Source organism: Delphinus delphis, chromosome 1 (assembly GCF_949987515.2).
Source record: "Delphinus delphis chromosome 1, mDelDel1.2, whole genome shotgun sequence".
NCBI lineage: Eukaryota > Metazoa > Chordata > Mammalia > Artiodactyla > Delphinidae > Delphinus > Delphinus delphis.
In genome coordinates, this window is record NC_082683.1 from 143,841,115 (window position 1) to 143,858,240 (window position 17,126).

General features: G+C 36.5%; 1 protein-coding gene across 1 annotated transcript in view; it reads right to left on the reverse strand.

The window, feature by feature from the left end:
- The window catches only part of RPS6KC1 (ribosomal protein S6 kinase C1), a 219,030-nt gene that overhangs the window by 33,387 nt on the left and 168,517 nt on the right, over positions 1–17,126 (reverse strand). Inside the window, exons 9-12 of the mRNA XM_059994920.1 lie at positions 16,135–16,182; positions 14,777–14,909; positions 3,545–5,140; positions 3,184–3,273 (exon numbers count right to left, since the gene is read on the reverse strand). Coding sequence (XP_059850903.1) covers positions 3,184–3,273; positions 3,545–5,140; positions 14,777–14,909; positions 16,135–16,182 — 1,867 coding nt within the window. The remainder of the gene's footprint in view (positions 1–3,183; positions 3,274–3,544; positions 5,141–14,776; positions 14,910–16,134; positions 16,183–17,126) is intronic.

The following is a 17,126-nucleotide window of genomic DNA, read 5'->3' on the forward strand; positions in this document are numbered from 1 at the left end:
CTTGGACAAAAATACTAAGGTTAGAGTTGGGAAACAGGAGGGCAAGGGGACGTAGGAGGAGAATTACTTCAACCCTTAGTATTGCAAAGGACAGATCAAAAGATGACTTAGTACTCTATGTCCCCGTGTGTTCATTGATTTGTGATTTTTAAGCATTGAAACATTAGCTTCTTATCATTGCTCCCACCCCTTTGAGAAGAGGAGCAAAGTCTACTTGTATTTCTATCAGTAGCACTGCTATTCAGTTTTAAAACAAACAGTAATTCACAAATTTTTGTTCCAATTCCCCTTGCATTATAAGCAATGGGTAGGAGTACACACACCTAACTGAGTTCTGCAACTCTAGGTTTAAGACCATCTAAATTAGAACACCAGCATCACTTTTCAATTAAGGTCATTACTGATTGAGTTTTATACTGTTGATAAAACAAATTAATAGACCCAAGGAATGGAGAGACTTCCCACATTGTTCAATGCATGCCATAATACTAGACCACTTTTGTAACTCACAAAGCTTGAAAGTACAATTCTTTTATGCAAATAGTTAAAACAAAGCCCTTCTTCAGACTACAGCTTTTTGCAAATGTTAGTGAAGGACAGACAACCTGGACGAAGACAGCAAAAATCCATTAATGGTAGACTGCCACCTGCTGGTAAACTATGAGAATTGTGATTTCTGGGAAAAGGCTTAAAAATTAGAACTTGAAAACTGATCGCTATTAAATTCAGTACACAAAACTGTATTTCAGTACACAAAGTTGAAAGTATGTATTTGCTGATGTATGTAGTATGGTTTTATTCCACATATATTATAATTCTCAGGAGGTCACATGCTATGCAGGTTAAAGTGAACACGCCTACAGTTTGAAGAAAAATAATCTGCTAGAAAGCCGAAGTACAACCTTACAGATAGTTTTCAACAAGAAAGTAAGAAGAAAACTAGGAAAAAAAGAGTCAGTTATAAACATTAAACTGCCCCATAAACATATGGTTTTGACGTGAGGTTTATACTGCACCTGACTTCAGGATTTAACAGGTTTTACTTAAAAGAACTCCCAGATTTAATTTTGATCCTAAAACCCTGAAATTCATTATAATTAACATATATTTATTTATATACATTGGTACCTAAAATGTTACTTATAATCCAATTAGAAAGGGGAAGGGTCTGTTAAAAAATAAACCAGATAACCATAATAAAGTGATTTCATTATGAAATTTTTTTGTTATCCCATTAACTAAATCATACTAATAAGATTTCAAAAGCCAGCATAATATTATCTATTTGAGAAAGAAAAAAATGTAGGCATGCTCTATCACCCCTAGGAAGAAATAAAATCAAACAATCCTAATTTGGGGGACGAAAGAGGAAAGAAAAGAGTATAACAGTAAGAAGAAAATCTAAATCATTGTTTTCAGAAAATAGTTTTAGTATATTTGCTTTGCTGATTGAAAAACTGTGCTATTTCTCAATACAGAAATAATTCTTAACAATGAAAATGGTAACTAAAAACAATATAGCTCTTTGAATCCTAATTATAATCATTTCCCATTATGCAGGGAAACAATGTTAGCATCAATAATAATGCTGGTTTGCTAGTAAGCATTAAATACTGTATTAATCAACAACTAAGCGTATCATGTCAATACAATCAGTTTGAACCTCCTCTGAAAGCCAGAGGGTGACAAGTAAAGCAACTCTGGCCATTCAAAGAGGCTGAATGCTAGGCAAAAGGTGAACAAACTTTGGATTCAAACACAGCCCCATCTGCACTGATGACAGACAGAAACTAACTCAAATCCAATTCATATGCTTAAGAGACCTATAATTATCAGCAAAGGATCTAACACCCCCAGAAATAAATCTCTAATTTAAAAAAACAGACAATACAGTAAAAGTAAGAGAAACCTGTTGTGTCAAATATTTGGTTATTTCAAAACAAGAAGAATATGCTTCCTAAAATTTCTCAAATATGGAAAGAACTCTTTAAAATCTGCTCTAAAATGCCAGGATGGCACATCACTGAAATCACAACATTGCATTTTTTTTATTTCAAATTTTATCCATTTTTAGCCTTAGGAATTTTACTTTTTTAGTCATCTACCTCTCACATCTTAAAAATCATCCATTTACTGGGCTTCCCTAGTGGCACAGTGGTTAAGAATCCGCCTGCCAACACAGGGGACAGGGGTTCCAGCCCTGGTCTGGGAAGATCCCACATGCCGTGGAGCAACTAAGCCTCTGCGCCACAACTACTGAGGCTGTGTGCCACAATTACTGAAGCCCACCTGCCTAGTGCCCGTGCTCTGCAACAAGAGAAGCCACCACAATGAGAAGCCCATGCACCACAACGAAGAGTAGCCCCCACTCGCCGCAACTAGAGAAAGCTTGAGTGTGGCAACAAAGACCCAACTCAGACAAAAATTAAATAAGTAAGTAAGTAAGTAAGTAGACTGTCCTCTGTGACTATGAATGGATAGACAAATGGATAAAGAAGATGTGGTACATACATACAATGGAATATTACTCAGCCATAAAAAGGAACGAAATTGGGTCATTTGTAGAGACGTGGATGGATCTAGAGACTGTCATACAGAGTGAAGTAAGTCAGAAAGAGAAAAACAAATATTGTATATTAACGCATATATGTGGAATCTAGAAAAATGGTACAGATGAACCGGTTTGCAGGGCAGAAATAGAGACACAGATGTAGAGAACAAATGTATGGACACCAAGGGGGGAAAGTGGCGAGGGTGGTGGTGTGATGAATTGGGAGACTGGGATTGACATGTATACACTAATATGTATAAAATGGATAACTAATAAGAACCTGCTGTATAAAAAAATAAATAAAATTCTAAAATTAAAAAAAAAAATCATCCAATTAAAGAGGATACTTAAAGGTCCTTTTAAACACTAAGAAGTTGACATTTCTATGAATTCATGGCCAGTTCTAAGAGAAGTATAAACCCATTTAACATCATATACTAACAAATATACATACACACATATACTATGGATTCTGTAATGATTTTTATCCCCCAAATTATCTTTTGTAAAGGGTTAAAGAGATAACCAAATCCAACATATTGTCAACTGCTAGTGAAAATACAACTTCAATAAAGAAATGAGAGCTGCCAAACTACTTTTCCAAGTGAAACATTTTAGGAGATTGCTCTAACCTGGGGCACAGTACATTCTCTCTACGGCATCGCTGTCACAGGAATCTTCAACCTCACTCCACCTGCTAAAATACGTTAGCTGAATGTGTCCTAAAAACAAAACGACAGGAGAAATCAAAACATTTTTCTCTTCCATTTTCTGCAGAAGTGAACTGTAATTACTCCTTTTGTAGCTAAAAACAGTATCATTAAGAATAATGGCATCATTAAGTACTAGAAGCTATTACTGGGGGTGAATTTGCTGCACTGATAATGAAGCTCTAGACAGGAAATGAAGATACTAATTACAAGATAAAACGCCTACTCAGTTAATTGGAAGCAACAGCGAATAAAAAGAAATGCATTTGCAAAAGTTCCTGACCTCTATCATTCAATAAGATGTTGTTTGGGTTCAAATCGCGGCACACAATTCCCTCTCTATGTAAAGCATCAAGGGCTACCACCATTTCAGCTGCCCATCTTTGAATACAGCCCTCTGGGATGTAAAACCTGGAGTTTAATGCTAATTTTTTATCAAGGTCCTCAAAAATCTGGTGTATTTCCTTGTCTCCTTCTAGTGCTAACCCACTCTCTGCCTTAGTCTCAGAGTCTCTCTGAAATACAGTCGGCTCCTCTTTAGCCAAATCATCAGTTTGATCTGCAAACAGCAATACTTCTTCAGTTTTTAAAGTGTCTATATTTACGTTATATTCATTAGCACCTGAGAGTGGGTCAGAAATATGGAATAAGCTTTCTTTTGCGTTGTTTGCTGTTACTGCCGATGCAACCAAGCTAAGTCCTTGAAACTTAGGATCCGAACTGTGTAACAAAGACATGTCTCCCGCATTACTATGATCATCAGCTGCTACAAATAACATCCCAAGATCTCCCTGTGCGTAGTGTTTCTCTGTGATACTACGGGATTTAGGCCCACAGGGATCACTCAGTTCCTCTGTGCCTTTTTCTTCACGTGCTTGGCACTGTTCAGTACTAAGCCTGAGGCATAAAACATCAGGGGTTTCCAACAGTTTACTTTCTATTATGCCTATATTAGTCTGTGTGAATTTAGTAGGTCCCATTGCTGCACCATCTTTCATTGGCTCCAATTCACCAGGCAGATTTACAAGAAGATCAGGCCTTCCTTCATCAGTACCACTGACATCATCAAAAGCAGCATCTTTAAAAGAAATAACCGGGACTGAGTCATCTGAGCCCCTGCTAATGGTGTCATGAGCTATAAACTCTACCTTGCTTTCACTAGTACTAAAACTTCTGGAAGTGCTGTCTCCATCAGAAAGAGTGAAGAATGGTTTCAAAGGCTCTGACTTTAGACTATACAATTTTTCTCCAAAATCAAGTCCTAAGAGTTCACTAGTGCTATCCTTACTATCTATTCTAAAGAATTCCATGGGGCTGTTTTTAGATCTACTGAGGGAATCTGATGTTCTTGGAGAACTAACTGCTTCCAGGCCATCATCTCCAGGAAAGAACTTCAGCTCATGGGCTGTCAGCTGTGCGCTGGGGCTGTCACTGTCAGCAGCAAGGTGTGCTGGGAAGTTTTCTATAGCTTTGGTATCAACATCATTCCTTTCAGTCTTTATGAAAAGCTCCTCATTCAAAGACCCTGGTTCAATCTTTTCTTGCCCATATTCATTGCATAATGTTAAATAACTAGTAGTACATTCTTCTTCTGAACTTGAGCCAGAATCTGGCCATTTTGGAGAGCTGTCTTGCCCATCATCATCTTGGGTGCTATCATCTTGAGAGCTTGGAGTAAGACTAGTCTTCAAAGGCAGAATTTTAAGCATGGCTCCACCATCACTTTCTCTGGATTCAAAGCTGCTGCTGTCCTGAGGACTAGATGTTGGCTGTTGCAGTTGAACTTTAGCAAGTGAAGATTTTTTCACTGCTTCGATGTCAAAGCTTTCTTCAGGACTTCTGTTTAGAAACTTACTGATATATGACCAGAGTTTGCCACCTGTGAATAAGCATAACCAAAAAAAAAAATTAAGAACACCAAATTAATGGTTACTTACTGAAGCCATTAAAAAAACAAAAAGTATTCTAATAATCAATCAAAAGCAAGTCAATGATACCCATTAATGTCAAGTATGCTGTAAGAAGCAATTTAATAAAGTGCCTTCTTGAAGAATAGTCGAGCTTGGATTTGGGATTCACGACAACAAAGAGTCTAAATAAAATTTTTGCAATGAAAAGAAAACTAAATAACTAACTAAAATGCTTTCTTATTATTGCTGACTGGTGAGTACAGTTTCAAGCATATCTCCTAATATCAATTATTTTTTAAATGACAACCTATTTCTTCCTTTGAAGAGAAATTGGTTATAACAAATACTAATATGAAATTTCACAGCTAAAATTCTACTTTAATGTTAAACATAATTTACTCTAGAAACATCTATGTTCTGCTCTGTTTATTAATAATTTTTTCAAGCATGGCCACCAAAGCTCTATTGACTAGAAACAGTATTACAAAAAAAATAGTTAAATTTGATTCAGAAATCTTAAAAACAGTAATTGTGGGAGCATACTTTGTAAAGATATAACTATTGCTCCCAAAAATAGGAACTAATACATCAAAAATGAAACCCTGTACTAACAAGGAGGAAGCAATTATTTTCAGCACTTTTTTTTTTTTTGCGGTACGCGGGCCTCTCACTGTTGTGGCCCCTCCCATTGCGGAGCACAGGCTCCGGACGCGCAGGCTCAGTGGCCATGGCTCACAGGCCCAGTCGCTCCGCGGTATGTGGGATCTTCCTGGACCGGGGCACGAACCCGCGTCCCCTGCATCGGCAGGCGGATTCTCAACCACTGCACCACCAGGGAAGCCCTCAGCACATTTTTCAATGTCATCATTAAACATCATATACCAAGGGGAACTAAATCTTAGGGGAAATAATCACTGACAGTCAATTATATGTGTAAAAAGGTCAATGGAAGCATCCAAAATATCTTTCTCTCCTTGGCATTTCATTTCATTTCGAGAAACTCAATAAATACATAAAGCGCCCAATACTGTGCCCAGCAAAGAGTAATGCTATAAAGGGGAACTGCCATAATATTAATCCTAGGATACTCAGACATCTTCTTCTACCAGTGATCCAGTTAACAATCTTATCCAATTTTGATAATAATTAGTGGTATAGAACATTGGGGTGTTTAACTTCCCTCTTGCTTCTTCTTAACTAACTTTCTGTCATCACTAGGTTATGCTCGGTGTCTCATATTTCTCCATATTCAAACTAAAGTTTAAAGATTCATATATGGCTTTGAAATTCACTCACTCACACACAAAAGAAGCTATGCATCGATTCCATCTTTTTTGATTCTTTTGACAACAATAACCACATTCCTCTTATCACAAATACCTCCATTGTGGCATACTAACAGTAATGCCTGCCCTGAAGCTGGGGTTCTTGTATGCAGTCCAAATAAAATGATGTATATTGTTCAACGGTCCTACTGTGAGGACAGGACTAAGTCTTTTTCATCTTTATATATCTACTGCCTATACAGTGTGCAGGACATGATAGGCATTCACTCAATGCTTGTTAACTCAAATCATAGCTTATCAGAATGGGATATGCCATCACAAAGGAGACACTATCTATAGCTGTAAAGTTCCAGTGATCAGCAAGGAACAGTACCTAGTAGAGTTCTAAGAAAAGTTGCATTCATTCTTAGGCTAATTCAACCTGGATGAGCTGCTCAAATCTAAAATTGAATGTGCTTAAATTCTTTATTTTTGCTCTCCAAATCACTTCTTCTTTCTGACTTCAGAGCTACTGAGGCACAAAAACTTGGACTATTTTCTCTCCTTTGTTCTTCCTATATCTGACAAGTTTCCAAGTCCTATAAGATCTACCCATGTTTCCCACAGTCTTCCTCTTCTTTTAATTCCTTTGACCACTCTGTGTTTCTTGGAATAATGTTATAGCTACAACTAGACCACTACTTTCAGTCCTTCCTGTATCACTCTATCATACTAACTGCTGCCCAAGTAATCTTCCATTTTAGCACAGATCTTATCATGTCATTTCTCCAAGAACCCAAACCCTACCCCCACCCCGCCCACCTACTGAATGTTGTACCAACTCCATATAGGCATTTGGACCGTTAGTAATACAGTATCAACCCATAATTTGTTCCTCTCCCTCAACTCATCACACATTTCACCTGAATAGAATTTCTCCACATATAACCGATGCTGGGCTTTTGCTCAAACTATACCTACCACTTAGTTTCCCCAATATCTGCTTGTCAAAATCCTACCTATTCTTGAAGGTGCTTCAGAATTTGTCTTCTTTCATCAGTTTTTTTTTACATACCCTCACGTATACAACTCCTATCTTTTCAGAATCCTCTGTATCACTTCATCCCTCTTATGACATTTACAACATTCTATTTCATACTAATATTACTTTTATGCGTTCATTAGCTCTTTTACCATACTGCAGGGTTTTCATAACTGCAAGGAGAGGATTCTGTCTAGCATGTAAAATAACAGGAATTAAATATTTATTAAATTGAGTTATAAAAAGATGACATCTTTACAAATTTTTTGAAAACCTTAGGAAAAGTTTATGCAAATTAAAAATGTCATTATTTTTGGTCATGCTTTCTTCTTATTCTAAAACAGATACATGGTTTTATTATTTTCAAAAAATTTAATATAGAAAAGGACACAGAACAGCAAAGAATTCAGAATATATAAATCACCCATAAACACTATTAACCATTAGTACATTTATCTTTTGACTTTTCACAACTAACATCTTATCATAAACATTTTCTAATTTCATGAGAATATGAACTTGAAAGGCTATATAGCATATCCATGAGATACACAGATATGGTGTGTTTAAATGTTCCTCTATTGTGGAACATCTAAGTTGCTTCTAGTCTTTTACTATTAGAATTAAAATAATGTCTACTTTAGCTTACAAATACTTAACACCTCTGATTATTTCATCAGGACACAACACCAGAAATGAAAGTGCTAGGTCAGGAAGTATGAATATCTTTAATGCTTCTGATATGTGTCACTAAATTGCTTTACAGAAAAGCTGTACCAGAATCCACTCCTACAAACAACGTGTATTAGTGCCATCTTCATAGCATCTTACCTATATTGGATATTAGCAAGTTTACCAATTTGATTAATCAAACATGGCATCTTATTTAATTCCATTCTTTTCATTACTAGATTAAAAATTTTTAATGTAATTGTTGGCATTTTCTTTATGGAAATTTATTACTAGCCTAAAAAAGTACTCTAATGTGAAGTATAAAAACTGTGCATTTTCAAGAGAGAAAAAGAACTGTTTTAGTTCTTTCCATTCCTTTTTGGGGGCCAAGTTAGATTTAATGCTCAATGTGGAGCTATAGAAACAAAAATTTGGTCCTATGACATACTTTTATCAATTACAAAATCATGAAAACCACATAACTTACAAAAATACATAATTCCCATGAAGTTTCTTTCCACAGAAGCTGAGTTCTACTTTCTACAGAGTTAAGATCAGGCCTACTACACAAACTTACACAAATGTCAACATTATTATTGTAACATTAATAATATTAACCTAAAAAAAATCCTGTTATTGCTAAATCACAAAATATAAATAGAAAATATCTAAAATATTTATAGTTTTTAATACTTTAAGAATATAAATGACACTTTTCTAAGCCCTGTTGAAGCACATAAAATTGCATATATTAGCTACTTTAAGCTATGAAAATAGCAACCCATAAGGTTTAATAAAAACTCTTTTTGTCTCTCTTTAGATTTTCATCTATTGGTTTTCTGCAGGATTACAAAGAAAATCTTTTCAATTGACTTGACCCGAAGTGGAATTTAAATTTAATACATATGATAAAATATTGATGGACCCATGATCAAAAATCATCTTTTGACCCAGCAATTCTACTTCAAGAAATTTGTCTCACAAATAATTCTCAAAACAAAACAAAATTTTAAAAAAATGCACATATACAGGGACAAGTACTGGAAACAATTTAAACAACAGTAGACAGAGGACTACTTAAATCAATTATGGTAAATCTGCACAACCAAATACCTTGTATGTATTAAAAATAAACAAACAGCAATATTTGTAAACACTTAGTGTTTACCATGTACTAGGCACTATTATAAGTGCTTTACATATACCAACTATTTAATCCCCACATCTACCCTATGTAATTATTACAGTTAATTACATAATTATTATGTAATTCTTATTATCTCTGTTTTACAAATAAGGAAACAGAGGTATAGAAAGGCTAAATAATTTGCCCAAGGTCACACAACTAGTAAATTGTGAGCCAGCCTTCAAGCTAACATAGTCTGGCTCTAAGATCCTTCTTTTCGGTTTTTTTTCCCCCCTTAATTTTTATTTAATTATTTATTTATTTTGGGCTGTGTTGGGTCTTCGGTGTTGCTGTGCGTGGGCTTTCTCTAGCTGTGGCGAGCGTGGGCTACTCTTCGTTGCGGTGCGCGGGCTTCTCATTGTGGTGGCTTCTCTTGTTGCGGAGCACGGGCTCTAGGCATGCGGGCTTCAGTAGTTGTGGCTCACGGGTTTAGTTACTCTGTGGCATGTGGGATCTTCCCGGACCAGGGCTCGATCCCATATCCCCTGCATTGGCAGGCGGATTCTTAACCACTGTGCTACCAGGGAAGCCCTAAGATCCTTCTTTTTAATCAACGTACTATACCGCCTCTCTCAGTGGACACCTATATGTACTGATAAGTAAAGATGTCCGAAGTACACTGTTAGGGTGGGGGGAAAAGCAAGCTACAGACAATATGTAAAATGCATTTATGTTTTTAAAAAACAGGGACTTTCCTGGTGGCGCAGTGGATAGGACTCTGTGCTCCCAATGCAGGGGGCGCGGGTTCGATCCCTGGTCAGGGAACTATTTCCCACGTGCATGCCGCAGCTGAGGGTTCATGTGCCACAACTAAGGAGTCCACGCAACGCAACTAAGGAGCTCGCAAACTGCAACTAAGGAGCCCTGGAGCTGCTATTAAGGAGCCCGTGTGCTGCAACTAAGACCTCACACAACCAAATAAATATAAATATTTTTTTTAAAAATCAGACAGGTAGGGGGGAGAAGTATATGTTTATATACACAAGAAATTTCTGGAAACGTTCACCCTATTTCTAGAGAATAGAAATGGGCATTAAAATGAAGAATGAGGAAGAATTTTTATTTCTACTTTATATACTTCCATCTGGTATGAATTTCTTTCTATATTAGTTTTATAATGATTTTTTAAAACTAGTTAATAAAAAGAGAATCATTTCATCCCTTTGGTCCCCTCTTAACTTGAGGAGAAACTCTTTCCCATCCCCCACCTATTTGCACAGAAGCTTTTCCAATCACTTTCTTGTAACCTAGTCATTCATCTTTTCTTAGTCAGTATTGAGCAATTATACACTGAGCACCTTCTATGTACAAAGCATTCCTATAAATGCTGGGATACATATATATATATCTGGGATACATATATATATATATATATATATATATATATATAATGAATCATAATCCCTAATCTTAGGAACTTAAAGTTTTAATAACACATATAGCCTTGACTGAATACATTTGTTTCTCCCACATTTTCTTCTTCAAACAGAGTTAAAATAAGAAATCCATTAATAGGAACAATAAACATTTTAAATCTCTCTCCTAAAATCCTGTCTGGCATATCCAACTGCCTACTCAACACCACCTGGAAATTTAATAAGCATCTCAAACTCACATGTCCAACACTGAATCTCTGGTTTTTCCCTCTAAATCTACTCCTCCCACAGCTTTCCTCATCTTAGTAAATGGAAACCATTCTTTCAGTTATTTAAGCCCAAAACCATGGAGTCATACAAGGCAGAGTCACGTCAATTTTACCTTCAGAATGTGTTCAGAATCTAATAAGCATTTCTCACTACCTCCACCACTAATGCTTTGTGGAAGCCAGCGTCGATTGCACCTGGAGTGCTGCAACAACCTCCAAACTGGTCTCCCTGCTTTTTTCTTTTTTTTCTTTTTTTTGCGGTACGCGGGCCTCTCACTGCTGTGGCCTCTCCCGTTGCGGAGCACAGGCTCCGGACGTGCAGGCTCAGCAGCCATGGCTCATGGGCCCAGCTGCTCCGCGGGCATGTGGGATCCTCCCGGACCGGGGCACGAACCCGCGTCCACTGCATCGGCAGGCGGACTCTCAACCACTGCACCACCAGGGAAGCCCTGGTCTCCCCGCTTTTGAGTTTGCCCTCCTAGATTCTATTTTCCACCAAGCAACCAGAGTAATCCCTACCTTGTCACTGCTCTGCTCAATATCCCCCAGGTCTTCCTATCCATTCAGAATAAAAACTATGTTCTTAAAGTGGCCTAGAAGACCACGCCGGATCTGCCCACCTTCCTCCCCTCTTCTCTGATACCATTTCCTTCCACTCTTCCCATTCTGCTCCAGCCACACTTGACCTTGCTGTTTCTTGTACAGCAAATACACTCTTGCCTCCAGGCCTATGTACTTGTTCCCTCTTGCCAAGATACTCTTCCCTCCCATGTCCACATCTGCTCCCTCTCTCATTTCCCTCGGGTCATTGGCCAAATGTCTCCTTCTTAATAAGGTGACCACTCTCTATAAAATAACAACCCCCAACTCACCCTTCTGGCATTCCCTCATATATTTACTTATGTATTTGCTTAGTGTCTGTTCTGCCTCTATACTGCAAGCTCCATGTGGGCAGAGTCTTTATTTTGCTCACTGCCATGTTAGAGCTAAGCCTGTATCCCAGAGAGCACTCCATATATTTCTAAATGAATTAATTTAAAATGTTATGAAAATTAGTCCAAGAGACTCATGTGAATCATGAATAGTTCTGTTAAGCAAAGGGGAGTTAAAGCCCAAATCATAAATGTTCAAGGATTCATATTATGGAGAAAACAATTCTTCAGTGTTTACTTTTTCAGTAATAGCTATTCACGTATATGAAAGTGATGTTTTTATGATATATGCACAACCTCCTAATTCACAGAGGTAACAAAGAAAGTACCACTGACATGTAAAAAGATAACACACTGTCTATCAGCCAGTTCACTTGACTGCTCAATGCCAAATCCAGGAAATTATCCTAGATTCTTCTCTCCCTGACCTCAAATCCATCACAGGTCCCACTGACTACCCTCAGAGCAACTCCACAAGTATCCCAGAAGGCCATGCCATCATCATCTCTTGCCCAGACTACTTTATTACACTTCATTGCTTCTCCTCTTGCCTTTCTATAATCCATTCCACATACAACAGAGTGATTTTCTCAAATGTAGATCAGACATTGTCACTGCTTAAAATGTCCAATGGTCTCCCAATGCACCTGAATGAAAGCCAAAGCCCTTACCATGCTCCTGCCTGCTTCTCCAACAGCTTCATATACCACCACTGCCTTCACCTACCAGACTCCAACTGAATCGTCTCCTTTCTTGTTCATCAAACATTGCAAGTTTCTTTTTGCCTATTTCTTACACTGATCCCTATACCTAAATGGGTTTCCCCCTTACATCCAAACGGTTATTTCTTTTGTCATTCAGAACTCCTCTTAAATGTCACCTTCTTAGAGCGGGCTTCCTTGACTAACTAGTCTAAAGTAGTCCCCCAGTCATTCTCGATTAGAGCTCTCTGTATTAAAGATGAGTATGGTCCCTATTATTAGCCAATATTATCATGCTTTTGTTTTTCTGTTTGACTCTCCACAAGAAGAATGTAAGTTTCAAAAAGTCAGACTCTTTTCCTGCTTTGTTCACCTAAAAGAAAGCTTAATAGATAGTACATGCTCAATAAATTTGCTGAATATTAAATGAATCCAGAGTCCCTATTTACACCACAATCCAATATATTTGTATTATAAAATCTTCTTAAAATTAAACAATAAACACCTGAAATGAGTAGTCAAAAGAGATTCCTGCCCACCCCCCAAGTTTAAATAATCCAAGACAAATTCTATGGTCACGTAACCATTCAAAGTCAGGTACGGTCCACAATAAAGGAAAGAGACTTGGTAAAGATAATCTAAAACAGTGGAAAATTTGAAAGCCACATGTCTATGGCTTTAAAGCGTATTATAAACATTCTCTATAGTAACAAAGTAAAATCAGTTGAAATATCAGCTTTGGGAAGTATAAGAGAAGGTGAGAAGATGGCACGAGAAAAAATGAAGTACTGTATTTGGAGAAGGAAAAGGAAAAACAGGAAGAGGAAGCTGCAAATAGCAGAGGTACACGAGGATTAAAAATCTGCCACAGATAATCTCCAACATGAGTAATCCACACTGGGTAATAGAATATTGACTATAATTACATTCATCCTACTGACCTTGTTCTAAATTATTATGGATTATTACTACGCAAGTTATTTTGTTCCACACCAGAGGTGGCTGTATTTCGCTATCAGATGACATGACCTCTAATTCAATAATGTCTGTAATGCACTGGTATCCTCGGATAAAAGCTGTCTATAATATCTGAACAAAGGTGAATTAGTTATCCAATTCACACACGCAATTAACTCTCTTAATACCTGAGAGACCATGGAGCCCCTTCTGAATTTCCTATCAAATACTACATATGGAGGTCTTCCCTCCATCTGTAGTTATCTTGTGCTGTACTTCATAATAAACAATATTAATAGTTTATTGCCCCCGCCAAAAATCTTACATTCGTTATCATACGAGACCTCATTCCACAAAGCAATGACTCATTTTCCTGGGAAAATGCATTCAATTCAAATGCTATGCCTATTACTAAAGCACAGTAGTTCTTTATTCTCAGTAATGTTAAAATTCAAGAAATATGAAAAATAATTTTAATTCTATTATTTCAAGAACACCTCTCAAAAGCCAAAAGGCAATATTTATTTTGTGGATTAATATTTATATGCTGTGTTCATTCTACATAAAAGACTATTTATTTAAATTTAGGTGTTAAAGGGCAAAAACAAACCAAAATATAGTATTTTTTTGCCACCTTTTCCCTTTACTAAGAGCTGAAATTTCATAGTTTGAAGGCAGAGCATTGTACCTTTGCTTTGTACCCATATGTGATGCCAGTGGCTGTATTCGTAAAAACCCAGATCAGAATAACTAGGTAATGTCAAATGTTAAGCAAATACCCATGCCTTCTAAAAAAGGAGGTAATTAATTAATTCTTCAGGGGATGCTCTTCATTTTGTCATCTAACATTAGTGTATCTTCTCAGCAGAAAACAAGAGAAATCCCTAAAATAAAACTTAGTTCTCTTAGCACACATTCGCATTAAAGTTCTCATCATATTGGACCAATCCTAGGAGTGAGTAAGTAGTTAAGTATATCTAAGAATGTTACTACAGTTCAAATGAAATCTGCCTCTCGCCTGGGCTTTCATTTTCCCTCACAACTCAAACTAGGGAGGGAGAGCAGAGGAATAAGGAAACAATCTCTCACTCGTGTTTCCTATGTTTTATCCGCTCAAGTAATGACAGAAGTAAGAAGGACATTACAGAAACTAAAAAGCTAAGCAGGTTTCTTCACTCCACAAACAATTTAAACTACAAACCAACCTTCCACATGCTGCAGCACAAGAAATACCGACTCCTCAGAAATGATGTACTTGTGCAGACACACCATGTTGGGCACACAGCGGGGGATGATGGTCTTTCTGTTCCTGCTGTATTCACTGCTTTTCCTTAGACCCTGACAGAGAACAAAAAGGTCAGTTGTACCCTCAGTTGCCTTTGGAGCCTGCTGTGCTCTGTGTTTATCAACCAAACTAATCTATCCGAGTTACCCTGGGCTTCAGAGAAACCACTCATCTGCTGCTCTATGCCCCTCAGTCCCTGGAGGCTCTGCTGATGGCATCTGGCGTGAATCCAGAGAACGGAAGATGCCACAAAGCTGCCATTAAAATCAATTACGTGGGTCAGTGTTTTTATTAGAGATGCTCTCAAACTAAGTCATCAGGATGACACACAGTTATTTCTCTATGACCTTTTCTTAAGTTTTATTTTACTTATGTGTATCTTTAAAGCAGTAGACATCGTGAGATCAGTTCAAATTCCTGAGACACAAAAGGCATTCCTAGATTAAACCGGCAGTTTTAAAATTCTATTCCAAAAAAGTACAAAGATCATTTTAAGTTTTCTCCAAAGGAACAAGGTATGTGTAGTTTCTGCTGTCATATCCTGGTTTAAAAATCTGAGAAAATGCCAGTGATAAAGTATACTCATAAAAAGAAATTTATTTCAGTATATGTCATTGTGACCAACTGCCATGTTGATGAGTAAAAGAAAAAATATCAGAAAAATATAAAACTAATCCGAAATTCATTAATTCTGGATGCTGTGGAAATGCTTAAATTAGGATATTTTTAGAATATGTACTACCACAATCCACTTCAAATATGATTTTGAAATTACAAAATTGAGGGGGTTTTCTTCCTTTATTCATTTAATTACAAATTGAGTAATACAGAGAATCAAAATTGAATTTAGAAAAAAGACAGGGCCAGGGGTGTAGATAACACTTTCCCAAATACCTGTAACAAAGACTTTAAGGCAAAATTTCAGCTCTTAAGAACTATAATCATAATCAAAGGTATGACTGCGTGTGGTCTTCACATATTATGCAAAATGTACTAGAGATGTATTTAAATTATACACTATACATTTAAACAGCATAAAATGAGTCTTCAACTTATCCAAATTATTTCCTCCATACTCTATAACCTAAGCCTCTTTTTAAATGTATGCTATAGAGTATTTATCCACTGTGATGGAAGGACACAAAGTAAAATAAATACAGATCACTGCAAACATAAAAGAACATTCAAACACCCAGAAAAAAATTAAATATTTTCTTTCAGAAGTATATAATTTGAAAATAAATTTCTAAATTCATTAAACAGAAAAATTCTACTTACTTTTAGAATGAATGTCTGTTCTGTCCTTGTGTCCATTACAAGTAAAACCTACATAAAAGACATGAGTAATAACCTATTTACAATACAATGAAACATGAACTCATAACTTTTTGAAACTATACTTTAAAGGTTTGGGGGAAGTGTTGAAATTGACTCTGCCAAAATTGTTAATTTCTGAATTGATTTTTTTTTTTAAGTCGCCAAATCACAGGATTAAAACAGTCTTATCTAAAAGTGTGTTTCCTTTCTAAAAATGCCATATTTTAGAAACACTACTACATTTTCCTAGATTTATTTTTAAAATATATTTCGAAAAGGAAGAATTATTTTAGAAAAAGAACTTTTCCTCATGAAACATATATGATTTTAAAAAAGTAAAAAAAATTTTTTTTTTTACAGAAATTGAAGTCTCAGTTTTCTTCCTAAAACCTCTAATGTAGCAACTTGCTACAATGTGATCTCAATAACCCAGGCTCTAACCCAAGGCACCCTTCTGGTGCTACTTCTCCATCCTGGACTCATCCTTAACTCCTCTTTTCTCGTCAGCAAGTCCTGCCAGCTCTATCTTCAAATTGTATCCACAATCTGAACTCACCTCACCACTTCCACAGCTATTACCCTGAATGAAACAAAGATTTACCTGGATTATAACAATGGTGTCCCAACAGATTTCTCTGCTTCCATCTTTGCTGCCCTATGGTCTATTCTCAAAATAGCAGGCAGGGTTTGCTTTTAAAAACATAAGTTATATCATGTCACTTCTCATTCAGAGAAAAAGCACACATTCAAAACAATGACCTCAAAAAAAGAAAAAAAAAAAAAACAATGACCTCAAGACCCCTCGTAATCTCACACATTGCCCCCTCAAACTATCCACTCCCCCTGCACCCATCTTGGTGAAAAAAAGAGTGAACAGAGATAGGGAATTATGCTACCATATTTATAGTTTATATTTTATAAACATTTTAATATTTATATTATATATTTTATAT